The sequence below is a fragment of the Schistocerca americana genome, chromosome 1, assembly GCF_021461395.2.
Source record: "Schistocerca americana isolate TAMUIC-IGC-003095 chromosome 1, iqSchAmer2.1, whole genome shotgun sequence".
Taxonomy (NCBI): domain Eukaryota; kingdom Metazoa; phylum Arthropoda; class Insecta; order Orthoptera; family Acrididae; genus Schistocerca; species Schistocerca americana.
The window spans coordinates 296,680,579-296,708,255 of record NC_060119.1 but is presented as its reverse complement, the minus strand read 5'-3'; the positions used below and the strand labels follow the sequence as shown (position 1 = coordinate 296,708,255).

General features: G+C 40.9%; 2 protein-coding genes across 8 annotated transcripts in view; one reads left to right on the top strand and one right to left on the bottom strand.

Moving 5' to 3' along the window:
• LOC124595185 (putative tRNA (cytidine(32)/guanosine(34)-2'-O)-methyltransferase) overlaps nt 1–18,589 on the bottom strand; it is a 77,221-nt gene extending 58,632 nt beyond the window's left edge. For 2 of the 6 annotated variants that reach the window (XR_006978184.1, XM_047133807.1), the window contains exons 1-2: nt 18,474–18,589; nt 8,136–8,259 (exon numbers count right to left, since the gene is read on the bottom strand). Coding sequence is in view for 5 of the 6 variants with exons in the window: in XM_047133807.1 (XP_046989763.1) it covers nt 8,136–8,259; nt 18,474–18,587 (238 nt within the window). In the remaining variant the exon portion in view is untranslated. Of the gene's footprint in view, nt 1–8,135; nt 8,260–12,080; nt 12,237–13,723; nt 13,895–17,522; nt 17,671–17,947; nt 18,221–18,473 lie in introns of those variants that run through there. The other 4 variants (XM_047133846.1, XM_047133830.1, XM_047133820.1 and 1 more) reach the window with 4 other exon arrangements.
• Nucleotides 18,071–27,677, top strand: part of LOC124595171 (putative tRNA (cytidine(32)/guanosine(34)-2'-O)-methyltransferase) — an 80,630-nt gene continuing 71,023 nt past the window's right edge. The window contains exon 1 of one of the 2 annotated variants that reach the window (XM_047133794.1): nt 18,071–18,287. The gene's annotated coding sequence lies outside the window, so the exon portion shown is untranslated. The remainder of the gene's footprint in view (nt 18,288–27,677) is intronic. The other variant, XM_047133787.1, reaches the window with a different exon arrangement.

The window sequence follows — 27,677 nt, the reverse complement described above, 5'->3', positions numbered from 1 at the left end:
CACTTCCAAACAATACCAAAAAAAAAAAATTTTATTTTGCGCTTTCAACAATACCGCTGCTATAAAATCCACCGTTTCTAGTTCAATAACAGCTGCTTTCACGTATTAAACAACCATTTCGGCAAATTTTTATTTTGCGCTTTCAACAATACCGCTGCTATAAAATCCACCGTTTCTAGTTCAATAACAGCTGCTTTCACGTATTAAACAACCATTTCGGCTAGTTCTGATAACTTTTACTTTATTTCCACTTCCGTTTTTCGCACATCACTGATCATTTTTAGCCGCTCCCCACAGGTTTTAACGTCATTATTTACAATTGTTAGCCCCATTTTCGTAATCTTTCACCACAACACCACTCCTTTTAATACATTTACACGTTTTTTTCGAAATTTTCCTGAATTTCTCCGTCCTTTAACGTGTTTTAGCGGCAACACAACCACCTAACCTTCATGCACATCGCTGTCTACCAACCCAAGTTCACCACAGGATCAACTTAACCAACACTTTTTCGCCTTTTTTCATACCAGATCTCCAGTTATTTTCTAGTTCACCCTTATCTCTCCCCATATATTTTTATCTTTCATTTTCATTTCAACCTCATGTTAAATCCCTCTTTCCTGACGAGGCAACAGTTTGTTGCGAAAGCTTGAATTTTGTGTGTATGTTTGTGTGTCTGTCGACCTGCCAGCACTTTCATTTGGTAAGTCACATCATCTTTGCTGTTAGATATATATTTCCTACGTGGAATGTTTCCCTCTATTATAACCACACACACACACACACACACACACACACACACACACACATATATATATATATATATATATATATATATATGAATATAATAGAGGGAAACATTCCACGTGGGAAAAATATGTCTAAAAAGAAAGATGATGAAACTTACCAAACAAAAGCGCTGGCAGGTCGATAGACACACAAACAAACACAAACATACACACAAAATTCTAGCTTTCGCAACCAATGGTTGCCTCGTCAGGAAAGAGGGAGGCAACCATTGGTTGCGAAAGCTAGAATTTTGTGTGTATGTTTGTGTTTGTTTGTGTGTCTATCGACCTGCCAGCGCTTTTGTTTGGTAAGTTTCATCATCTTTCTTTTTAGACATATATATATATATATATATATGAATGAATCTCAGCCATGTTTTCGTTATCAGCCCAAAGTTCTTTATCTGCTCAACTCTTATATCATCAAGGCCTGCCACTTATATATATACAGGGTGGTCCCGAATTCATGGTACAAACTTTAATGGTAGGTACAGGACATTGTAACAAGGATTTATTGTATAGGAATGTATAGTCGCAGGTGACGCGGTGAGGCGTAAACAGGGGAAAGAGAAATGGAGTGATCGGTTGGTGTCACTACCGGTAGAGGGCAGTAGATGAACATGATGTATCGCAGTAGGGACAAGCGCCATTCACAATTGTGCTGCCGTAGACGATGGGTGACTTTACGTATGCAGAAAAAGCAGACATGCATTACATGTAAGGCCGTGCAAATGGTAACGCCAGAGCTGCGTTACGAATGTATCGCGCGGAGTATCCTAATCGACGAATGCCGGATCATAGAATTTTTCAACGGTTACATCGTCAACTTTGTGAAACAGGTACGTTCGACGTCAACAGACATGACGCTGGTCGATTAAGAGCTGTACGCACTCCAAGACTGGAAGAACGCATCTTGAACATAGTGGCTGATAGACCCGAGTCAAGCACAAGAACTGTTGCGCGTGACGTACATGTGAGTCATCAGACTGTATGCAGAGTGTTAAATGAAAATCGCTTACACCCCTTCCATTTTCAAAAAGTACAAGCATTGAATCCGGCAGATTATCCTCTTCGCGTGAACTTCTGCCAGTGGTTGTTGCAGCAATGTGCGTTGCAGCCGGATTTCGTAGGTCATGTGCTATTTACAGATGAAGCGACATTTTCACGCGAGGGTGTCTTTAATGCGCACAATTCCCATGTGTGGGCAACAGATAATCCACATGCAACGCGTCCACATGCGTATCAACAACGTTTCGGTATTAATGTGTGGGCTGGTATTGTGAACGACTTTTTGATTGGGCCATACTTACTACCCACGCGACTCTGTGGCGAAAGCTATCTTATTTTTCTGCAAGAAGTGTTACCAGAACTGCTGCAAGATGTTCCGCTCGCCATTCGTAACCGCATGTGGTTTCAGCACGATGGAGCGCCAGCACACTTCAGCACTGCTGTACGGAATTACCTGAATGCCACGTTTGGTGCTAGATGGATTGGGCGTGGTGGACCAGTCCCTTGGCCACCCCGATCTCCTGATTTCTCTTGCCTCGATTACTTTTTATGGGGACATCTTAAGAGTCTTGTTTATGAGACTCCAGTTGACTCAGATGAGGATCTCGTTGCTCGCATATCTGTAGCTGCTGCAGGTGTGCGTGAAATACCAGGCATCTTTGAACGTGTACGCCAATCGCTGCACCGACGCTGTCAAGCATGTATCGCTCATGGTGGACGCAATTTTGAACACTTACTGTAAACATGACACTTGTCAACAACGATTTCAATAAAATCTTTCGTTTTCCTTTCGGCCGTTATTTTCCCTGTTTACGCCTCACCGCGTCACCTGGGACTATACATTCCTATACAATATATCCTTGTTACAATGTCCTGCACCTACCATTAAAGTTTGTACCATGAATTCGGGACCACCCTGTATATATATATATATATATATATATATATAAAAGTCAAATTGCTCTTACATTTCGTGACACCTGAGTGTAGTCTGTTGAGGGATCTCCATGTACTCCAACTCTCTGTGTAGCCGGGTGGTAGTCTTTCATTTGGTGTAATCCATCCCACAGCACTGGTAAGTCTTGCACATCACAGTTCGATTCAGCATTGCTGTAGTGCCCCAACTAGAGTCTCGGTAGATCTGAGGAAGCTCTTTCTGGATTTTAATTGTGGGTTTGCTGGTTGATAGCCATATAGGGGGTGAGCTTCAGAAGTTTCTGATTTTTTCTTCTCACTTTTTGCTGCTACCTCTCGGAGGATGTTGGTGGATGCAATTCCCACAAGGCTGTACAGTTTATCCAGAGGAGTAGGCTTCAGGCACCCGGTGATGATACGACACGTATCATTAAGAGCGACATCTACTGTTTTGGCATGGCAAGAATTGACTTTCAAGAAGTTTATACAGATGACATACGAAAGATATAGGGCGGTAGCTTTTAGGGTCAATTTAGTCCTTGCCTGGCTTGCAGATAGCTATAACTTTGGCTTTCCTCCAGAGTTTAGGAATCTTGCAGGATTGGACACCGTTGTTCATTAGGTCTCTCAGCCATGCTTTCGTTATCAGCCCAAAGTTCTTTATCTGCTCAAGTCTTATATCATCAAGGCCTGCCACTTTACAATTTTTGCACTTACTCAGAGTGAGATCCACCTCAGTCTGGGTAAATGGTTGAAGCAGAGTATTGGTTTCTTGGTCAGAACGTCTCTCACATGTCTTCTTACCAGGCCTGGTTGATTAAAGTGGTTTCCTATTTTGTATGAGCTGGTGTGTAATTTGATCAGCTCAGACATTCACATGCATATTCACCTCTGAAGGGTCATAATTCAACTGTTTTAGAAGCCTCCAGGCCTCGTCACTACTTCTACTCATATCACAGTCTTCAATCAGTTTCTCCCACTGTGTTCTCTTTGCCTCAGAGATTGGGGAGAAGACAGATCTAGCTATTTGGGAGGTTTCCTCACTGAATGGGTTTTCATTGTATTGGGTATAATATTCCTCGAGCAATGTAGCTGTTTCTGAAGTTACGCCCTGCAGGTAGTTTGTCTTGCAGCCTCTTGGGATACATGCTCGCGAGCAGAATTTAACAAGCTCAACAAAGTGTTCGTACTCTTCAGGCATAGGCTTAATTGTATGAACTTTATTGTCCAGCATTTTAGAAAGTTTCAGTCAATCTGCCTTCTTGAAATTATACCTTCGTCTAAAACCAATTTCTCGAGGTCTTATGATGGGAAGAAGTTGGCACATTATTGGCCTATGTGTGTGTTAGGTATGGGATGACACACTGATTTGTGGCACTGTTGCGCTACATTTTCACTCACAAACAAGAGGTCAGGGTTGTACCCTCATTGCCACCTTCCACTGTCACAGGATGGAGGTAATTTACTATCATGAATGAGGGAGAGGGAGTCAGTTTCAGCCCAAGATATAATGGCTTCACCATTTTCATCTTCTTGAGTGTATCCCCAGGCATGGCTGTGGCTATTAAAATTCCCTATTACCAAAATATCTTTCGTGAATCAAAGTTTTTAGGAGGAACAAATTTTTCGAAATGAGGCTTCTACAATGATGTGATCACACAGTTGCTGAGTTCCAAGGTGATGATCTCGATGTTATTGTCATGTGTACAATAGGCACTCAAGACTTGGGATTTCTGGCTTGACGAAAATAGCACTTCCATATTTAGCATGAGGTATTTCTGCAGCTAGCTGCAAACCAGGTATTTTCAGTCATCTTTGCTGGGTATCTTTGTGAGTTTCTCATATGCACAGTACATCACACTTATGTTCACAGCACAGTTCTTCAAGCAGCTGTTGCTTAGGTTGTGACATGCCTTCAATATTTACTGAAATAACTGTCAGAAGAGGTTCTAAAAAGAACCGTTTATTTAAATATATCTTTTTTGAATTCATAAGTGCTTCTGGAATGCTGAGATGTATTACTTGCAACAAATTTCATTAAGGAATAAATATACTGAGAAGCAGTGATTAGAATACAAAGCTCCTTGAACAGGTTTCTACATGATCTTGAATTTACACCACAAATGATTATCACACACTTTTGCACACTAAAAACTTTTGCTTGGTCTGATGAGTTGCCCCAGAATATGATCCCATATGACACAATTGAATGACAGTAAGCAAAGTATGCAAGTTTTTTATATTTATATCTCCTAGATCTCACACGATTCTCACTGCAAATACAGGCTTGTTTAGGAGCTTAAGCAATTCTGTGGTATGCCCTTTCCAACTGAATTTATTATTGAGTTGCAATCCCAGAAATTTAACACTGTCAACCTCTTCAATCTGCATGTCTTCATGTGTTATACACATGCTGGAAGGAAATCTGTTACAGGTTTTGAACTGCCTATAGTTTAATGACAGTGAATTAACTTTAAACCACTTATTGACGTCAGTGAAAATTTGATTGGCAGCTATTTCTAAATCTGTACTTGACTTGCTGCTTATTGCAATGCTTGTATCATATGCAAACAAAACAAACTTAGCAACTGGCAATGTAACAGATGAGAGGTCATTAATGTACACAAGAAAAGGTAATGGACCCAAGATGGAACCTTGAGGAATATTACATGTAATTAATCCCCAGTCCAAGACTGACTGCTTACTGCGCAGGTATTTTGCAACAACACCCTTTGTTTCCTGTTGGATAGACAAAATTCAAACAATTTCGCAGCATTGCTGGTGACAACATAATATTCTAATTTACTTAACAGAATGCTATGGTTCACACAGTCAAAGGATTCTGACAGGTCACAGAAAATGCCAGAAGCATCTAATTTATTATCTAATGAATTAAGTACATTCTCACTGTAAGTGTAAATAGCTTTCTCTATATCAGAACCCTTAAGAAATCCAGACTGTGACTTGGACAATACATTATTTGCAGTCAGGTGCTTAAGAAGATGCTTGAACACAACCTTTTCATATATTTTTGTGAAAGCAGGCAAAAGTGAAATTGGTCGATAGTTTGATGGTATCTCTTTACCCCCCTCCTTGTAAAGAGGCTTAAGTTCAGCATATTTTAGCCAGAATGGAAATGTTCCGCTGATAAGAGATTGATTACACAAATAACTTGAGATAGAACTCAACTCACATGAGCACTCTGATTAACTTAATTGATATGTTATCGTACCCACTGGAATTCTGAGATTTTAAGGATTTTCATGATGGATGCTACTTCTTTGGGAGACATGAGTGTCATTTCCATTTTATTGAAATTATTTTTAAAGACTGGTCTCAGATACTTCATTGTACTGCTCACCAAACCTGATAATCCCAAGATATCAGTAACAGAAATGAAGTACTTGTTTAAGAGGTTTGTAACACTAAATGCAATTGTTACCAAAGTCTCATTTATTTTTAGAGCTATCTGTTCCTCTTCCTTTTTGGCCCCACCTGTCTCTGTCTTCACTATATCCCATACAGTTTTTATTTTGTTGCCTGATGTAATTATCTTTTTCTCATAATAAAGCTACTTCGATTTCTGGATTACTTGTTCAATATTTTGCTGTATTCTTTGTAATGCATTACAATTCTAACATCAGAGTTGTTCCTAGATAGTAGATACAGTCTCCTTTTTGTCCCACAATATCTTTATTCCTTGTGTAATCCACGGTTTATTTTTTGACTTCTCTGTGATTTGAGTTACCCTTAAGGGAAAACAATTTTCAAAAGTGGAATCAACTTTATTAATGAATGCTTTGTATTTTCCATTTGAGTCAGAATTGTTGTAAACATCTTCCCAGTTCACGTCTTTGAGTAATTCCCTGAATTTCTCAAGTTTTGACTTATTTATTACCCTCCTGTACTCAAGATTTAATAGATTTTTTTTTTTTTATCCTGACAAGTTTCAACATTGAACACAAGATGCTGCATGTCATGATCAGATATCCCATTTACTATTGGTTTTGTGATATGACTTTTTTCCCTAGATTTGTCTACAAAGATATTATCAATTGCAATCTCGGAGCATTTACATATCCTAGCAGCAAAGTTCACAGTAGGAACTAAAGTGAATTGTTCACTGACAGAGCTTTTAAATAAATTCACATTAAATTCACCAGCAACCACTACTTCCTTTTCTTTACCATGAGATGGGACAACAGAGCTCCCAGATTTTTTATGAAGAGGTTAAAATTTCCTGAAGGTGATCTGTATATACCTACTATTATAAAGAACTTACTATGAAATACTACTTCTGTTGCACAACCTTCTACGTGCTGCTCTGGTCAAAATTTATTAATATCAGTATTCCTGAAATCAAAACAGTTTCTGACAAACGTGGCAACTCCTCCTTTCTCCATATTTTCTCTACAGAAGTAAGAAGCTATCTGGAATCTTGTAGCATTTAACATATCTGTTACTAGTGTCCAGATAACATTACAGCCAGACTCAAATACAACATCAATAGACACAATACTTTTGTCCATAGCAATGAACACTCACCCTCCTACAGCATCTAATCTCTCTTCTTGATATAAGTATGTTCCATAGCTCGCAGAATACTTTGGAGTTTTCTATTTTGGTTTTCATCCAGCTCTTGGTTTCAAGAATAATTTGAGCATGACAATTTTCCTGAAAGGCAGTAAGTTCAGGAAGTAAGTGATCTGATTTTGCTTTCTGCATATTGACTGGCGAGTGTTCATCAGAGGACTTCAAACTGCTACCTAGCCTAAAAATGTACTCCAGAAGTATTCTGCTACTCTAATAGCTGCTTCCTTTGCATAGTGCTACCATCACCCATTGAGGGTAGTCCTACAATTCTATGCTCCATAATGCAAGTCCAGAAATCTGCAGCCATGACCATCACAGAATTGACAGAGCCTTCGGTTAAGACCCTCCACGCGACTCCAAAGCAATGAAGCAGCAGCTTTTAAAAAAGTAGCAGTTCTCCTACTAATTTTACACTGTTAACTTTCGCCAAAATAGAGATCAATATGCTAATTAATTGTTAATGAAATTTCTAACCGCTATTTCTCTTTATTAAAACACACCTTCACTTTTTCCACACTCCTCAACACTCTCTTTCTTGCTAGTATCTAAGGAACAGTGATGAACAAAAAAAAAAGTTTGAAAACTTGGCTATAGTACTGAGTATCTTGTTTATAGCCTTACCCATATCTTTGTGCTTCCTCTGCAAAGTAAGTAGCGGTGATTTTTTCACACTATAGCTTGTAATCTGCGAAGGGTTTCTCTATTGTCATTTTAAAGGACAGTAGGATGTTAAAATTACTAGGACATGGAAAGGGTAACGAAGGGGAGGATGTCACTAAGAACCGGGTTTAATGTTATACATCAAAATAAGAAAACAACATGATTAGTTACCTGAAAGAATATTATATTCTTCATCAATTTGTATCAGTTTAAAAGCACTCCTTGCTCTCCACCCTTCAGTTTTTGCCATGCGGTAGTAAATATCTCTCTTGTCTTTTGTTGTTTTCCCCATTTTCTGAAATAATAACAATACAAGAAAAAAATTACTACATGAATATGAGTGAGATAGAAAAAGCTTTCTTGTTGGAACTAGCTGTTGATGTTATAATTTTAAGGAACGAAGAAATTATGTCGTCACAAAAGAGGCAATCTATCCTTAATAGGGGTCTCCTCAGAGCATGCGTTAATTCTTAGAATAAACAGCAGCAGCTCCCTGTACATGAACAATTAACAATATTTACAATACCTAGTGTAATGCAAGCTTCATCAGCAAAGGAAGAAAAACTAAATAAATAATGGTCTAACAACCTATGGTACCTACAAGTCATGAGCTCATGACCGCCTTGCACTCCAGCATGTGTCTGTCTATGCATTGATGCCAGTCTGGTCTAATTCAAATCGATTAAACCTTTCAATTAATAAATACAGCCATGAGAATAGGTCGCTACTCAATGAGTAGTACAGATGGTGAGCAGAAAACAGAGATGTAGAAAATGATAAATATTAGCTCACCTTTGGAAAAAGGCCATCTCTCTCTCAATCACTCAATCCCTAACTCTCTCTCTCTCTCTCTCTCTCTCTCTCTTTCACACACACACACACACACACACACACACACACACACACACACAGAGAGAGAGAAGAGAGAGAGAGAGAGAGAGCATCATTTTTATGTAACTGTGTGGTGTGCATTACTTTCTCTGAATAGTGATCTAGACATACATTTTCTCTCTCAGTTTTCCAGTAAACATTGTTTTCTATATGCTGATGCTCAATGTCTCCTTTATGTGATGAGTAGCATTCAATCCCCAAATAGATATGTACTAGTATATTCAATCCTGAACTGTTGCTCATAATAACATCCACCCTCTTGTCAAAATAATTAAAACATTCAATATAAAGGGTGGCCCAAAAATATGTTAACATTTGAAAATGAATAATTTTGATAGAAAGGTAACACCTGACACACATGCCTGAAATGACATGAGGATCAATTGAAACCAAAAATGAGTGCAAAAACCAGCCAACAGATGGAGCTCAACAGCAACACATTAGTGACACTGATTAAGAAATGCTCATAAAATGTCATGTGATTGGTGCAATGTATGCCAATATATTACTAAACTGCATCATACCTTGCCTGGCTGATAAACATCTGTTGAAAGGCATGACTTTTATGCAGGACAGTGCTCCACCTCAAAAGGCTACATGTATGAAAGATATCTTGCACACATCATTTGGTGAGGATTATGTGATGAGCCGCCACTTCCGTCATGCTTGGCTTCCCAGGTCCCCAGACCTCTCAATCCATGTGATTTTTGGTAGTAGGGTTACATGAAGTCACAAGTCACATGTGGTATGCAAATAGAATAGCTAATTCACAGGATAAAATTAAAGCCATATGGTCAGTTGTGAAGGAAGTGTCTGGTCAGCAGCACAAGGTTGATGATATAAAGTCAGTTCGCAATAATAATATTTCTGTTACCGATAAATCAGATATATGTACAGTATTCAACAACCATTTTCTGGGCATTGCTGGTGAATTAAATAAAAATTTAGTTTCTACAGGAAATCATATAAATTTCTTGGCAAATGCCTTTCCGAGATTGACGTCTGATATACTCCTCTGTGATACAGACAAGAGGGAGATTGAGTCAATAATTAATTCACTGAAGACTAAGGACTCTCATGGTTATGATGGAGTGTCTAGTAGAATATTAAAGTACTGTGCTGCACATGTTAGCCCTGTATTTAGCCATATTTGTAATTTTTCCTTTAGGAATGGTCAGTTTCCTGAGCGATTAAAGTACTCAGTAGTAAAGCTGCTTTATAAAAAGGGAGAAAGGAATAATGTAGATAATTTTAGACCTATTTCTATGCCATCAGTGTTTGCAAAAGTTATCGAAAAGGTTGTGTATGTAAGGTTAATTGATCATTTTATATCACACGATTTGCTATCAAATGTACAGTTCAGCTTTAGAAGTCGTTTGACAACTGAAAATGCTATATTCTCTTTTCTCTGTGAGGTACTGTATGGGCTAAACAAAAAGTTTCGAACGCTTGGCGTATTTTTTGATTTAACAAAGGCATTTGACTGTGTTGAGCTCACAATATTGCTCCAGAAGTTGGATCATTACGGAATAAGGGGAGTAGCTCACAATTGGTTCACCTCCTACTTTAGCAACAGGCAGCAAAAGGTCATTATTCACAATGTTGATAACGGCTGTGATGTGGGATCTGAGTGGGGTACTGTCAAGTGGGGGTTGCCCCAGGGATCAGTGTTGGGGCTGCTCCTGTTCCTTATTTATATAAATGATATGCCCTCTAGTATTATTGGTAACTCTAAACTATTTCTGTTTGCTGATGACACTAGCTTGGTAGTAAAGGATGTTGTGTGCAACATTGACTCAGTTTCAAATAGTGCAGTACATGACCTCAGTTCATGGCTTGTAGAAAATAAACTAACATTTAATCACAGTAAGACTCAGTTTTTACAGTTTCTAACACACAATTCAACAAAACCTGATGTTTTAATCTCACAGAACGGGCATATGATTAGTGAAACTGAACAGTTCAAATTCCTAGGTGGTCAGATAGATAGCAAGCTGTCATGGAAAGCCCACGTTCAGGATCTTGTTCAAAGACTTAATACTGCCATTTTCACTATTCGAACGGTATCGAAAGTGAGTGATACTTCGACACGTAAATTAGTCTACTTTGCTTATTTTCATTCACTTATGTCGTATGGTATTATGTTTTGGGGTAACTCTTCGCATTCTAGAAGGATATTTTTGGCTCAGAAACGGGTGGTTCGGGCAATAAGTGGTGTGAGTTCACGAATCTCTTGCCGACCTCTGTTCACGAGTCTGGGTATTTTGACATTGGCCTCTCAATATGTATATTCCTTATTGTCGTTTCTTGTTACCAATATTAGTTTATTTCCAACAATAAGCAGCTTTTACTCGGTTAATACTCAGCAGAAATCAAACCTCCATTTGGATAGGACTTCCTTAACTCTTGTGCAAAAAGGTGTGCAGTATATTGCTGCATCCATTTTCAATAAGCTGCCACTCGAATTCAAAAATCTTAGCAGTGATCCACGTGCTTTCAAATCGAAACTGAAGAGTTTCCTCATGGGTCACTCCTTCTATTCTGTCGAGGAGTTCCTTGAAAAATTAAGCTGATTCTCACTGTATTGCTGATAGCGTTTGCTTAAACTTATGGACTGATTTTCTTTCAGGTTCATGAACATTTATTTTTATCTGTTATTACTTTTATGTTGTAAGTTCATGTACTGACATGTTCCATGACCTTGGAGATGTGCTCCTCAATTTGGTCCTACAGAACTTGACATGTAAATAAATAAATAAACAAGTCTACTGCCATCCTCCGACCTTATTAGGGACGTAAAAAGACCACATTCTTGGCAATTTCTCGTCATACCTACCATTATGCTGTACAGTGCTGTTCACAACATTGTCTCTCGACTAGAGGAATTGTTGATGAATGACAGCTGACATGTTACGCATTAATTATAAAGAGCATACAGTTGTCTTTGCTAAACATCAATTTTATACTAATTATTGCTTTTATATCCTACAAAGTGCCACCTGCTGGTCATTTTGTTTTCATTTCAATAAAACCCTTGCCATTTCAAGCATGTGTGTCAATTTTTACCTCTCCCCTGCCTACATTATTCCGTAAATATTAAATTTTCAAATAATAACAGACTTTTGACCACCCTGTATTTCTGGTTGTTCAAATTATCACTAGCAATATTGCTGAATACTTCATTTAGATGTGAAACAATATTATCAAAGGAAAGTTGCTACTCACCGTACAGCACAGATGCTGAGTCGCGCCTCTGCTTCTCCTCTATATGGTAGCAAATTTTCTTTCATAATATTGTTACATTACATCCTGGATTTTCCATTATTTCATTTAGAAATAATTAATTAATTCACAGACTATCTTGAAACTGCTTCACCTAAACTGAAAGTGTTAAATGAAATGATCACATGGCATTATTGGCCAGAAGGCCCTGTTTGGGGTCGTTCAGCCTCCAAGGCAAGTCTTTCTATTTAATGCCACTTCATGATTATGTGGGGGTGAATAATGATAACGGTACACACTGCAATGTATTCAACACATTATAAACTCCTCGTAAATTACGGGAAAAAGATATAGACATGAAGCTCAGAGATCCAAGATATTCTCCAGGCATAACAGAAAACACTTACTTCATAAATTATACTTTAACTTTGACAATAGGAACAAGTTTTCTTTGTTGATCGAAACACCTTTTCTTCCCGAACTACTTTCATGATCTGTGAATATATGTAGACAATCATGTCAGATTTGCATTCTCTCAGTTTCCAGCCAGGTTGCAGTGTCGGTATACTGCAACACAGCTACTGTCACACTAATCATCTTCCAACGAAGTGTCAAGATACTACAGATGACCCTGCATTTGTGCCAGTGGAGAGTGCCACGAAAAAAAAAGAATCCCCTTAAAGGGCATTCAAGAGAAGAAAAGAAACAGCAAACCTGGAAGAAGATGGAGGAGACAAGAGACTCACTTTTTTCCAAGACAAAAGACCTACTTTTCCTCTTTATGTTAGGCCACTCACTCTACGATAGCGATGTGACTTGGAAAATGTGACATCAAAACTACCTTCTAACAATTGTTCATGTCAAAATGCTGCCACCCAGCAGTAATTTCATTTACGAAAAGAGCCGCTTGGCTTCATCTAATCTATTGTGGCATCATGTGATGTAATAAGGCCAATGCTTCTGAAGAAGATATTTTTGCAAATATCAAAACTATGGTCAAGGGATAATAAACCTTTATTTGCAACTGGTTGGCTGATTTTTCAATCTATTCCAAAAAAAAGCATATTTTTAATGTGTAATTCAATTGTAGCTTGAACAGCTTAATAAAATAATACATATGCTACATTACAAATAATAATTTTCACAAAAATCCAACATTAAAAATGGCATGATTGAACTGTGCTCTGCAGCTGCTTAGACAATGAAGTGCCGTTTTTATGACACGTTTCACTTCATTAACAACCTACTCATCACTACCGATCTACAGAAACAACAGTATTTCTGTTTCCCTTGACACAAGTTTAATAATCCCTCTTAAGGACATTTTCTTAACCCACATCTGAGACTTCTTCCTGTTGAGGAATGTGAAACAGTAAATGAAGACAATGTGTGTCCAACCATTGCTATAACACATATCACAATCAACATTTCAGGGAGGCGGGAAGTCCAATATCACACTCTAGCCATTAGCTGCTACAGGACATGTACATAAAAAAACATATGAGGCACTGAGAATCACAAGGGCCTGAAGCACACTATCAGTGACACTGAGTTAGTAGAATGTATACATATTTCTAATATCTGTTGATTTTATGGTAAACCAGTTTTATTTGTGTTGTACACCCAGTGTACGTATAAACACTCACCAGTTTCTCTGATTTCACTTCTGTATGGGCCCAAAGAACAAAGAATAATTTTGTTCTTCTGGGCTGTTGAATTGTTATCTAGGTTTGCCAACGTGAAACTGCTTCAGCTTCCTCACCTGAAGGTTGGTATCTAGTTACTCAGCAAGCCAGACTAGCTACACCTTTTACAGTCTGGAAAATGGATGATGAGGATGTCAGAGCTTTAAAGTGTGTTAACAACCTCGCTGCCAAATCAAAAGTTAATGTACACAGGAACATTGTAGATTTCAGAAATTCTGCAATGATGAAGTTTCCAACAGATTGCTGGGAACTGTTGTTTAATGTTTCATATTCTCCTTTCAGGTCATGGGAACCCACCATTTTCTCAATGTCACACTTTGGGATGCCAAATACATAGGTAGACCATATCAATCTTGAAACCAAAGACTTTACAATAGTGCTGGATCTCATGCCTGAAATGAACAGAGTTTTATTCTGAACTTCCCAAGCCACAGAATGTGTTTCATGATAGTCAAGACAATGACAAATATGAAGTGTTGGAATTGGTCATAATTTATGTGGTGCATATGGTATCTGTGTGCTCTGATTCTAGTTTCACATTTATAATAAACTTCAAAAACTGTCAGAAAGACACTAGCCTATTATCACCTTCATTATTCAGGCATGTTTCAGCCCACCACACAGTCACTGATCTCTGTTAACTGCTTGCAACAGGCAGATCAGTCACTCAACGAAACTGTAAGCTTACTATATGGGAAAATAACAGAAGACGAAACCAAAAAATTAACAGTAAATATGCATAACATGGAACGAACAAATGACAAGGAAGCAACACAGAAGACAGTATCACTACAATATATGAAAATAACCGTAGAAGAAACCAAAATGTAACAGTAAATATGCCTTTAGTCGAACGAACAAATGGCAGGGAATCAGCACAGAAGCTGTACCAGAGTGGACAGAAGTTAAAAACAACAGGCAGAAGTTAGCATCCAAACAACATAAGAAAGATTTTTTATGGCCCAAACCACTGTAGAAGAAAACACCCACGAAGAAGTCCAGGACTCCCAGGAGGTGAAAATCAGATCATAAATGAAAAGATTTGAGCCTACTCTTCAAAGAAGTAACCAAGCAAGAAACATACCTCTCATAGGACTGAATAATTCTTTAACTCTCCTATATCATAAAGTACAGGACTTAACCAGTAAGTTATATGAGTTATGGGTCCTTTTGAATGGTTCACTGAAGGAGATTTCTATCTTGCATATAACTAAACACAGGCTACATGAACTATAAAAATGTGCAGTTGGGATTTCTGACTTCCAGTTGGTCAGTAGCTTTTGGAGGGAAACATACAGAGAGGGTGGAACATGTATATATAAGAATAGGTAATAAATCAAAGGAAATTAGATTTTAAAATGTCTGCTGTATTGAAAAAGATTTTGAATATGTTTATGTGAACTAACAGATAGTAAAATTATAATTGCATGTTTATATAGGTCCCCACCTGGCAATTTTGAAGTATTCTCTGAAATTTTGGAAAATCTTCTGAAATATCTGAATAGTCAGTCAAAATATATAATTGTGCTTGGGGATTTCAAGGACAGCTGTAAAAATGGGGGCAAAAAGTTGTTAATCTACTAAAAACATACAATATGGGCATGTGTGTAGAAGACACCACCAGACACAGCAGCAAAAGTGAAATTACTATAGACCAAATATTCATTGACAAATCAAAACGTGGCTTTAAATCTGAGGTACTGGATACAGGTTTCTCTGATCATCAAGCAATTAAATTGACTTTAGAGAAATCTCATAAGAAAAGTGACAATAGGAGATATATTGAGAGAAGATTAATTAATGATGACAGCATTAGGGTCTTTAATCTAATGTCAAAAAATGTAAGCTGGGACTTGGAAAGCAATAGTTCTGTAGGTATAAAATTCAACAAGTTCTTGTCAAATTATAAATAGGCCAATGCTATGGTATAAACAAAAAATCAAATTCATGGATAACAAGTGAAATCAAAGAGTCATCAGAAAATCTTAGAATGCTTTATAAGTGTGCAAAGCAAAATAATATCTTGAAACCATTGTCAAGTGTTATAGGAAAAAGCACAATATTCATACATCAGAAAGAGTAACAACAAAATGAAATCTATGTGGAAAGTTATTAACAATCATCCAGGCAAACATGAAAGTGCAAGTAATACAATCACCATAAAACACAAAAATGAAATTGTTGATGATCGACTTCTAACACCTAATATATTTAATGATCATTATATTAATGTAGCCCAAAATCTGACCACTAAATATAATCCAAAGATAAAGGTACCAACTCCAATAAATGAAAGGAAATGTACCTATATACCGTAACACCCAAAGAAGTACAAACGGCTATCAGCAAACTAATGAGTAAAATGACCTGTGGATTTGATAGTATCCCTGACAAAATTGTTAAATATAGTACCGAGAATGTTGCCTCTCAAATTGTGGACATAATCAATGACTCCTCTGAAACTGGTGTGTTTCCAAGGAAACTTAAGCAGTCAACAGTAACACCAGTTTATAAGTGGTGACAAGTCTGACATTAAAACTTTCAGTCCTCTATCATTATTATCTGTATTTTCGAAAATAATTGAAAGAATAATGTATGGCAGATTGCTAGACTTCCTAAACCAAAATAAAATTCTTGTAAATCCACAAAATGGTTTCAGAAAAGGCAAATCTACACAAACAGCTCTCTTCAGTTTCCTAAAACTTGTCTACAAAGCTATTGAGGACAAGGAACTGATCTGTGGGTTGTTTTTGGACCTTTCCAAAGTGTTTGATCTTATAAGTCATAATCTACTGCTCTTAAAACTGTATAGGCCTAATTATGGTGTCCGTGGTATTTCCTAAGAGTAGCTGAAGTCATATTTAACTGATAGGAAACAAAGAGTACAAATTTCTAAGGATGGAAATGGGTACCATTCTGAATATAAAAAAAGTTAATTATGGGGTGGCCCAGAGCTCGGTATTGGGACCACTGTTATTCTTGATTTTTATTAATGACCTACCTCAACAGTTTTCAACAGCTGATACCATATTATTTCCTGATGATACCAGCTTCATTATAAAATGGAAGAATGATTATGAGATGCAGCAAAAAATTAACAAAACTGCAGAAGTGGCAGAAAAATGGTTTAAAGATAACTGTCTAGTTGTCAACGACAAGAAAACTGTATGGATGAACTCCAGCAATATAAGAATAAAATAGGATCAGTGTAAAATTCTCATCATTGAATAGCCAAATTCAGCAAAAGAATCACATAAAATTTTTAGGATTATGGGTAGATGAGCATCTAAGATAGGAAGAACATGTAGAAATGCTTAACAAAAAATTAATCAAGTACTGTTACATATTAAGAGTGCTTAAAGATTGCTGCAATACTGGAACAGTGTTAGTTCTTATTACGCATACATGGTTAGTCTACTGAAGCATGGAATAGTATTTTGGGGAAATACCCCTTTTGCAAAGCAGTCTTTTAAGCTCCAAAAGAAAGCTTTAAGATTAATAAGTGATGTTGCTTACAGACCACCACGTAGATGTATCTTCAAGGAATTAAAAATCATTACTTAAAACTTCATAACAAAAACTGGGCACATTTGTTTCATAGAAATATAGGATTTTGATTGCTGAGAGTTTGTTAAAAGAAAGAAGTCCAACCTATAAGACTGGTGGTTGGCTTATAAACTTGATTTTTACATGGGACCGGGCTAGGTGTATACGTTCGTCATCTTGACGATAGTTTTACCTGACTGATGAGCAAGAAATTGTAGTAAGCAGTGATCCACAGGATGATAGTTTTGAACACCACTGCACTTTACTGGACGTTCTTTTACAAGGAGAGGTGAAGAATTCGAGTTTAAAATCCCACCGACGAGGTAGTCGTTACAGAAAAGGCACCCGAAGGAAACCCCAGAAATAGAAAGGGATATTTGAGTCTACTATTTTGTTGGCAATAATGTGAGGACATGCCATGCCAGTACAACGTGTAAATATCAACACCCAACTACGAAGGTTGTTACTTAAACGACGCTGTATACGAACGCTCTCGAGTTATGCAAGCTTGTGCTGACATGCAAATAAAAGCCCAGCAAATAACAAAAATCACACACTCCAACTTCTTCCGGGAACACACATATTAAACTATGCAATCAAAATTAATTTCCCACCTACCACCAATTCTTCGCTATCCTTAACAGACACTGTATACTGTATAGTGTACACAATAACAACAACATGAGTTCAAAGCTTGCCCCAGACAGGCTATCCTATTCTTCGACCATAGATACTATCATTATGGAAGCTGTCACCCGCAAAAGTCTTATAATTGTAAGCACAATATCGATTATACTTGTCTTCCACGTGCAACAAAGCTGAAACCACAACAATTTGCTCTGCTGTGTTGTACACTAGTGGGATCAGCCTGTGTCTATGATCCCAATTTCAAGTTCATAGTAAACTCTGGAGAGACTGTAAGACTTTGGATGCACATATAGTGTGACAGTTGACGCACGTGAGTTTGTTTGTAAACATGCATTACTGTATTTGTATACTTGTATCGAAATTTAATTGAGTGCCTCATATTGTTTTCTGCCACGAATCATACGTTGTACGGCGCTCGAGTGTTTTTGTTGCCGATAATAGTTGATGTTCGTAACCTGATGGCTTTCGGATATTTGAAGAAATGGGTTGAACCTACCGATACTAGGCGCTGACTTTTATCCGTGATGTGTTGATATATTTGGGGAGACACGAGGAATCCTCGTTGGCCTCTTGTTAGAAAGGAAACACTGGCAGTTTTTATTTTTTGCATGCAATGTTTTTTGCGGTTAGGTTATAGCGTCTGCTAGTGTTTCATGCATATTTCATACCGATGAATTGTTCATGACCCCCTTTTCAATAACTTCATATTCAAGAACTTAAAAAAATTAAAAAATTATTTAATTACTTATATTTAATTAACATACTAAATGTTACTTAGTTAGCCTTCCACAACTTTAAAAGCGCCATCACATTTATTGAAGGCAACTATGTACTGTCTCAAGAATTTATTTTATTAATATTGTGCCTCAACATTTCTTGACATGCAAGAAACACAGCGAAATAACATTTGCACTTCCACATAAAAGAAAATTTTTAACTTGATATAGAATCGTAATGACTGAAATAAAACTTACTACATTTTGGAAGCACGCCTTGATTTATAGTTCTTCACTAATTTCTCAGGTCTTTTCTGCCCCAAATTATTTCGTACTTTTGACCAAATAAGCAGCTCCAAGGCTGGCACTTGACTGTAGCAAATTTAAAGCTCAGCAACATATGTAGGAGCTTTAGTATCCACCCATGAATGTGGTCAAAAATGTGGAGAAGTTCCTCCTAATGGATGCAGTGCGGCACTAAATAGTTATCAGAATGGGTTAGTGTTTTGAATAGTGTAATTATAGGAATTGAAACGGAAGTGTTTAATCATCAGTACGAAAAAAATCCAACAACAATAAAATACAATTTTATTCACTGGGTTGGTTTTTTTTTAAAAAAAAAACACACAACCAAGTTTTCCTCAACCCTGGTTTACTCTGCTTATCACTACATAGAGAACAAAAGTAGCCTAGAGTGCTGCAGCTGCTATGGGATCTAGCTTGCTCAGTGGGTTTAGCTGTGTCAAGGGTAAGACTGATCTGATCTAACAATATTTTTGTAAAAACTTTGTACAAAACACTGATTAGACTTATGGTGCAATAGTTTTTTTTATGTTTTGAATGCTTCCTTTTTTGCTGTGCAGTGTTAGTATTGCTGTGTTCCATGAGGCTGGGATTGTTGAACTTTCAATAGAGTAAGCAAAGAGTTTTGACAGGTGCTCATACATTTCCCAACAGTAAACTTCAGAATACCAACAGACAACTCACCATAATCAGCAGCTATGCTCTTTCCAAGATGTCAGTAGTATATTTGACTTCTGTAGGAAGTACGTCTGAAACTTTTGTGCATGACAGCACAAGTAATGTTGTAATTAGGTTTGTACCTACACCTACACTGTGTTTACATATCATATGATGCAGCTCCAAGGCTGGCACTTGACTGTAGCAAATTTAAAGCTCGGCAACATATGTAGGAGCTTTAGTATCCACCCATGAATGTGGTCAAAACAATGGAGGCAGTCTTACACATTCCCAGAAATTACTGATCAGGAACTTAACTGTTAGGCACTCTCAGCATGATGTGATAAGCTGATAAACAAAATGTTCAGTTTTGCAATGTTATACCAGTCGTTGCTGAATCCTCAAATACATACTACTTTTGGCTGAGATGTTTTCAGCACTAACCAAGCATTAAAATCTAATCTTGTTTTAAATAAAAACACGAGAAATAACTGGGAGCCAACTAGTAAGAGCATTGACGGCGGCGATGAGGTTACACATGATCAAATCCCTGTTGTTGTCAGTAAGAGAACTAGCAAAGGTTCCCCTGCCTAAAAAGTGTCTTAGTTAGCTTAGAGTTTTATGCAGTGGGATGGTACACAGAAGATAGAATGTCCAGCACTGGAGGGCACACTAACAAGTAACAGGAAAATAAAAGAATTGTAAGGACAAGTAGTAAAGAACTTTACACAGAATCATCAATTCTCTGTTAGAGTATCCTACTATTAAAACTAAAGTACAGCAGAATCTTACATCTCCAAAAGAAATTGAAAAAATCATAAAATTACTTAAAAGCTCTGGATGTTCTGAACATGATGGAATATCAATAGGATTCCAAAATCATATGCAGACTTAATCAGTCACATATTATGCCATTTATGTAACCAGTCAATGAAAACTGTGACATTTCCAGGCAGACTGAAACATGCAATAGTGATGCCCATCCACAAAAGTGGGGCAAGGAATGTACCATCCAATTATTGGCCCATCTTTTGGCTGCCAGTGTTCTTAAAGGTGTCTGAGAGAGTAGTTTTTGATAGGATTTATGGCCATATGACACAAAATGGCTTACTGACATTTGCACAGTTTGCCTTTCATAAGGGATTATCCACAAAGAGAGTTATATTGAGCCTAACGGGTGAAACTCTAGGTGAATCAAATCTCAGAAGGTGTCCAATTTTTTGTTACCTTGCTAAAGCTTTCGACTGTGTAGATCATAATACACTCCTGGAAATTGAAATAAGAACACCGTGAATTCATTGTCCCAGGAAGGGGAAACTTTATTGACACATTCCTGTGGTCAGATACATCACATGATCACACTGACAGAACCACAGGCACATAGACACAGGCAACAGAGCATGCACAATGTCGGCACTAGTACAGTGTATATCCACCTTTCGCAGCAATGCAGGCTGCTATTCTCCCATGGAGACGATCGTAGAGATGCTGGATGTAGTCCTGTGGAACGGCTTGCCATGCCATTTCCACCTGGTGCCTCAGTTGGACCAGCATTCGTGCTGGACGTGCAGACCGCGTGAGACGACGCTTCATCCAGTCCCAAACATGCTCAATGGGGGACAGATCCGGAGATCTTGCTGGCCAGGGTAGTTGACTTACACCTTCTAGAGCACTTTGGGTGGCACGGGATACATGCGGACGTGCATTGTCCTGTTGGAACAGCAAGTTCCCTTGCCGGTCTAGGAATGGTAGAACGATGGGTTCGATGACGGTTTGGATGTACCGTGCACTATTCAGTGTCCCCTTGACGATCACCAGTGGTGTACGGCCAGTGTAGGAGATCGCTCCCCACACCATGATGCCGGGTGTTGGCCCTGTGTGCCTCGGTCGTATGCAGTCCTGATTGTGGCGCTCACCTGCACGGCGCCAAACACGCATACGACCATCATTGGCACCAAGGCAGAAGCGACTCTCATCGCTGAAGACGACACGTCTCCATTCGTCCCTCCATTCACGCCTGTCGCGACACCACTTGAGGCGGGCTGCACGATGTTGGGGCGTGAGCGGAAGACGGCCTAACGGTGTGCGGGACCGTAGCCCAGCTTCATGGAGACGGTTGCGAATGGTCCTCGCCGATACCCCAGGAGCAACAGTGTCCCTAATTTGCTGGGAAGTGGCGGTGCGGTCCCCTACGGCACTGCGTAGGATCCTACGGTCTTGGCGTGCATCCGTGCGTCGCTGCGGTCCGGTCCCAGGTCGACGGGCACGTGCACCTTCCGCCGACCACTGGCGACAACATCGATGTACTGTGGAGACCTCACGCCCCACGTGTTGAGCAATTCGGCGGTACGTCCACCCGGCCTCCCGCATGCCCACTATACGCCCTCGCTCAAAGTCCGTCAACTGCACATACGGTTCACGTCCACGCTGTCGCGGCATGCTACCAGTGTTAAAGACTGCGATGGAGCTCCATATGCCACGGCAAACTGGCTGACACTGACGGCGGCGGTGCACAAATGCTGCGCAGCTAGCGCCATTCGACGGCCAACACCGCGGTTCCTGGTGTGTCCGCTGTGCCGTGCGTGTGATCATTGCTTGTACAGCCCTCTCGCAGTATCCGGAGCAAGTATGGTGGGTCTGACACACCGGTGTCAATGTGTTCTTTTTTCCATTTCCAGGAGTGTACATTGCTAAAAAAGCTTCCACACTAAGGTGTCAAAGACAAACCTTTAAAGTGGCTACAATCTTTTCTACACAACAAGAAGCAAAGAGTTATCACAATGGAGGCAGGTGTAACAGTAAACTCAGACTGGTGAAACATATAATACGGAATCCCCCAGGGCTTGATCCTTGGGCCACTGATTTTTCTGATCTATATTAATGATCTACCATTTACAATTAATGACAGAGCAAAAATAGTCATATTTGTGGATGACACGAATATTCTGATCAAGGGTCCCCAACTCTGCAGTGCAGGATACAGTGCTGACAGTCACTAACCAAATACACAAGTGGTTCACAGCAAGTAGCCTAACCCTAAAATTTTCAAAAACTAACATTATACAGTTTCAGAAAGTAAATAAAAAACTCTAAGCTCCAGAAATGGAGATCAACAACCAAAAGATTTATGAAACCAGACATACAAAATTCCTAGGCATCCAGCTAGATAGCCAGCTAAGATGAAGAGAGCAAATTGATCACCTGGTAAAAAAAAACTTAGCACAGCATGTTTGCTCTGAGAGCTATTTCTCAGACGCTCGCACACATTCTTCCTCATTGTTTTCATTTATCTTGTCAGTAATGTAGCCACTCAAAGTGCACAGATTTGTACCAGTGTTACCACACTACCCACTGACAAATGAGTCATTTCAGCAATCTGTTGTGTCATCACACATTTGTCATTTTGGATAATTTGATCATTAGTCTCCTTATTCACATCACTCACTGCCGTTGATGGTCTACCCCATTGTGGATTGTCCATTAGAGAGAAATCACCTTCTTTAAACCTCTGCAACCACCACTGGATACTGCTGTGATCCACTGTGTCCTCCCCATAAACAGGGAGCAACTTCCTGTGAATCGATGTGGCAGAGTCATCGCCGGTCTTGGAGAGGAACTCAATCACCGACCATTGTTGCAACCTGAAATCTACTTCATGGTCCACTATGGCTCACCTGTAAATAAAAGAAAATACTTTTATATACCAACTTAAAGCTAAATTTTCCAAGTATGTTCACAAAAAATTTCATTCCCTTCCTGCAAGAAATAAAAAAATTATAGACGACTGTGCAAAACTTTTTGAACACCTTCTGTACAAGAAAAGCTAACGAGTGGTTCCAGTCATACTAGGAAAATGATACAACAGATGAGAGATGAGGAGAGGCCACATTCAGTTGATATTAAATATTTACAGAAACCATTGGTAACATAGGTTTTCCTTCAGGTAAGTATATCAGGACCAATTTTGTCCTTAATAGGTATGTAGTAACACTGTTCACGTTTACGTCGCACTTCACTTAGCGTAGACCGGGACTGTGTCCTAGGCATGCCCGATGTTAACTGACTCGGGCACGGCCCGTGCTGCCGGAATTGTTGTTGTTGCTGTTGTTGTCATGCCGGCAGAGGTCGCGTCCGAATTCTCTCGTGCCCTCTGGTGGATGAGACTCTACTTGCGGCAACTACCGTCCGTGACGCGCCGTGCCAATGTGCGCCTCCCGCGATCTTTCTGGTGGCTACTACACTCCTCCTTCTTCGGGGGGTGAAGCCACTGTGATCCATTGCGTCGGAAGGTGGAGCATCGGGCAGGAGCGATGACCTCCACATCGATTGGATGGCCGGAGTCGAGGGGATCTGCCAACCCTCGAGCCGGAACCTTCGAATACGGCTGGAAGTGACCTACACGAAGAGGCCCCCGTCGTCCCACAACTGGAGCCCGGGACAGAACGGGCGACAAGCTGTCGAACTCCGGATCCTGTTCCACCCCGGGAGGGGCAAGGCCCAGTGGCGGGGACGAAGGGGAAGGGACGACCACAGGTGAACCAACCTCCTGAGAAACCGGGCCTGCTAGGGGGGCCGGCTCTCACTGGGGCATCTCGAACGATGGCGATGCCGGTGCTGGAGCTACTGGAGCCTGCCAAGGCTGAGAACCATTGCAGTGCGGCAGAGGCACAGCGGGGAGAGGAGGCAACGTCCCCTGTGAAACCAACACAGGTGCCGGCAATGGGGAAGCCGGTGTCCGAGAGGGCGGAGGGTGGGTGCCCGAACGTGGACGTAGCTGATTTTGGTGACGACGTACCACCCGGTCCCCCGCCTGCAAGGTATAGAGCCGGCGGCCATTGCGACGCAGGACCACCGCTGGTATCCAACGTGGATTGCGACCAAACCCATGGGCCCAGACCGACATACCCAGTGGAAAGCCAGGTACTCCGTTTTGTGAAGACTGGCGAGGACCAGGCCGGAGGAGGTGCAGCAGAGTCCTAGGTTGACGCCCATGGAGGAGCTCTGCGGGGCTGCGTTCTCCCATTGTTGTGGTCCGGTATGCCGTCAAGAAAAACGTCAATGCTTCCTCCGCAGGAAATTCGTGCACATACTTTTTCATCTGCGTCTTAAATGTGCGCACCATGCACTCGGCTTCCCCATTCGATTGTGGATGGAAGGGGGGAGAGCAAACGTGCCGAATACCGAAGCGCCTACAAAAATCCTGGAAGGTCTGCGAAATAAACTGCGGTCCATTGTCCGAGACCAGGGTGATTGGCAGACCTTCCACAGAAAAAATTTTTGCTAGTGCCTGGATTGCAACTTCTGAAGTGGTTGAGGAGCAGCGAACCACATATGGGAATCGGGAATAAGCATCAATGACAATGAGCCAAAAACCATTGAGAAACGGGCCCGCAAAATCGATGTGAACACGTTCCCATGCTTGGATTGCCGGCGGCCATGAAGAGAACGCTGCACTGGGAGATGCTTGTTGGCTCGCACACTGGGAACAGGCGGCCACCAAGTGCTCAATTTCTCTGTCAATACCGGGCCAGTACACATGTCTGCGAGCCAAGGTTTTAGTACGGGAAACACCCCAGTGCCCCGCATGTAATAACGTGAGGACCTCTCGTCGTAAACTTGCAGGAACAACCACGCGAGGAGCTGTATCATCGGTAGCCAGAAGGAGAACGCCGTCCAAGACCGAGAGGCAGTCCCGTAGAAGAAAATAATTACGAAGAGGGTCCTAGGCCCAGCCCGGAGGGCGGGATGACCACCCCTGCTGAATGAGGCGAACTAATTGCCGGAGAACCGGGTCAGCTGCCGTTTCCCTGGTGACTCGAGAACTAGTGATCAGGAAGCCATCAACCGCTTGGCGGGACGCCACATCCAAATGAAAACACATAATCTCCTCTCGATCGAACATAGGATCCGGGCCCACCGGAAGACGGGAAAGAGCGTCAGCGTTGGCATGCTGTCCTGTAGGGCGAAAATGAATGTGATAATGGTACTTAGAGAGGAACAAGGCCCAGCGCTGTAGTCTGTGGACCGCCCTATCCGGAATCTGAGAGGCGGGGCCAAATAACAATATTAACAGCTTATGGTCAGTGATTAACTGAAACTTCGTGCCATACAAGAAAGGGTGAAACTTGGTAACAGCGTAGACAATGGCCAAAGCCTCTTTTTCCACCTGGGAGTAATGGGCCTGCGCGGGACTAAGCATTTTAGACGCAAACGCCAGTGGTTGCTCGGAACCATCTGCATTGCGATGAGCCAGGACCGCCCCCACCCCATACTGCGAAGCATCAGTAGCCAGGACCAACGGCTTATGGGGATCAAAAGTAGGCAAACAAGGGGCTGACGTGGGGAGGCCCTTCAACGAGGTGAACGCTCGCTCGCATGCAGGCGACCAATCAAAAGGAACACCCTTGTGCAGAAGGTAGTACAGGGGGTGGGCTATGGTGGAAGCCCTGTGAATGAACCGGTGGTAAGAGGCTATCTTGCCTAAAAAAGCTTGTAACTCTTTCAGCGAAGCGGGCCGAGGAAGGTTGACGATACCTTGGACCAAACTTCCTAGTGGCTGGATACCGTGCCGAGAGATGGTGTAGCCCACATACTCAATGGATGGTTGAAAGGTGAACGCTCGCTAGCATGCAGGCGACCAATCAAAAGGAACACCCTTGTGCAGAAGGTAGTACAGGGGGTGGGCTATAGTGGAAGCCCTGTGAATGAACCGGTGGTAATAGGCTATCTTGCCTAAAAAAGCTTGTAACTCTTTCAGCGAAGCGGGCCGAGGAAGGTTGACGATACCTTGGACCAAACTCCCTAGTGGCTGGATACCGTGCCGAGAGATGGTGTAGCCCACATACTCAATGGATGGTTGAAAGAAGGTTGACTTATGCAGGTTGCAACGCAAGCCCACAGACCTGAATTTGAGAAAGAGGGTGCGAAGGTTGTGCAAGTGTTCCTTCGTGCTGCGGCCTGTGACAATTATGTCATCCAGGTAATTAATACAATGAGGAATTGTCGACGTGACATGCTCAAGATAACTCTGGAATATCGCCGGGGCACTGGATATTCCAAAGGCCAACCACTGGTATTGGTAAAGGCCACCTGGGTGTTGACGACCGCCAAACGTTTGGAGTCCTCATCAAGTGGTATCTGATGGTAAGCCTCTGACAGATCGATTTTCGAAAAATATTGGCCTTCCGCCATGGAGGAGAACAATTCATCAGCACAAGGCAGAGGATAGGTGTCCACCACCAATTGGGAATTAATGGTGGCCTTGAAATCGCCACAAAGACGTAATTTTCCCGACGGCTTCCTTACAATAACGAGGGGCGAAGCCCACTCGCTGGAAGAAATGGGAAGAACGACCCTAGGGCTGTCAGCCGGTCTAGCTCTTCCTTTAGCTGAGGGCGGAGAGCCAAGGGGATCTGCCTCGCGCGGAGAAAACGCGGGCGAGCCGATGCCTTCAACGTTAAGTGAGCTTCAAAATCTGAAACACGCCCCAGGCCCTCCTCAAAAATATCTGGAAAGTCGGAGATCAAAGATTCCAATGATTGATAGGGAACGTCTTTGGAGACCAACTGTATGGAGGCAGCGATAGAAAAACCGAAAGCTTGAAAGGCATCCAGGCCAAAAAAGGTTAGCTGAGCTCGTATCACTGACAACAATAAAAGTAATAGGCCGAGTGACTGATTTGTAAGTCACTTCAGTAGTGAATTGACCCAGTAGGGGAATGAACTGTTTACCATAACCGCATAGACGCCGGTAAACTGGCGCCAACGGGGGTGATCCAAGGTCGGAATAAGTTTGTGCATTCAACAACGAAACTGCCGCGCCTGTATCGACTTGCAGTTGTAACCGGCGCGACCGAACCGACACCTCGATAAAGAGTTTGCGTGCCGATGCGTCGGGAGCCTGGCCCGATGAAACTTCCTGAATGTCAACGTCCATGTCCTCTGTACCTGCTTCCTTCGATTCTTTTGAGGCTGAGCGGCAAACTTTAGCAATGTGACCTTTTCTATTACATTTGCGACAAACGG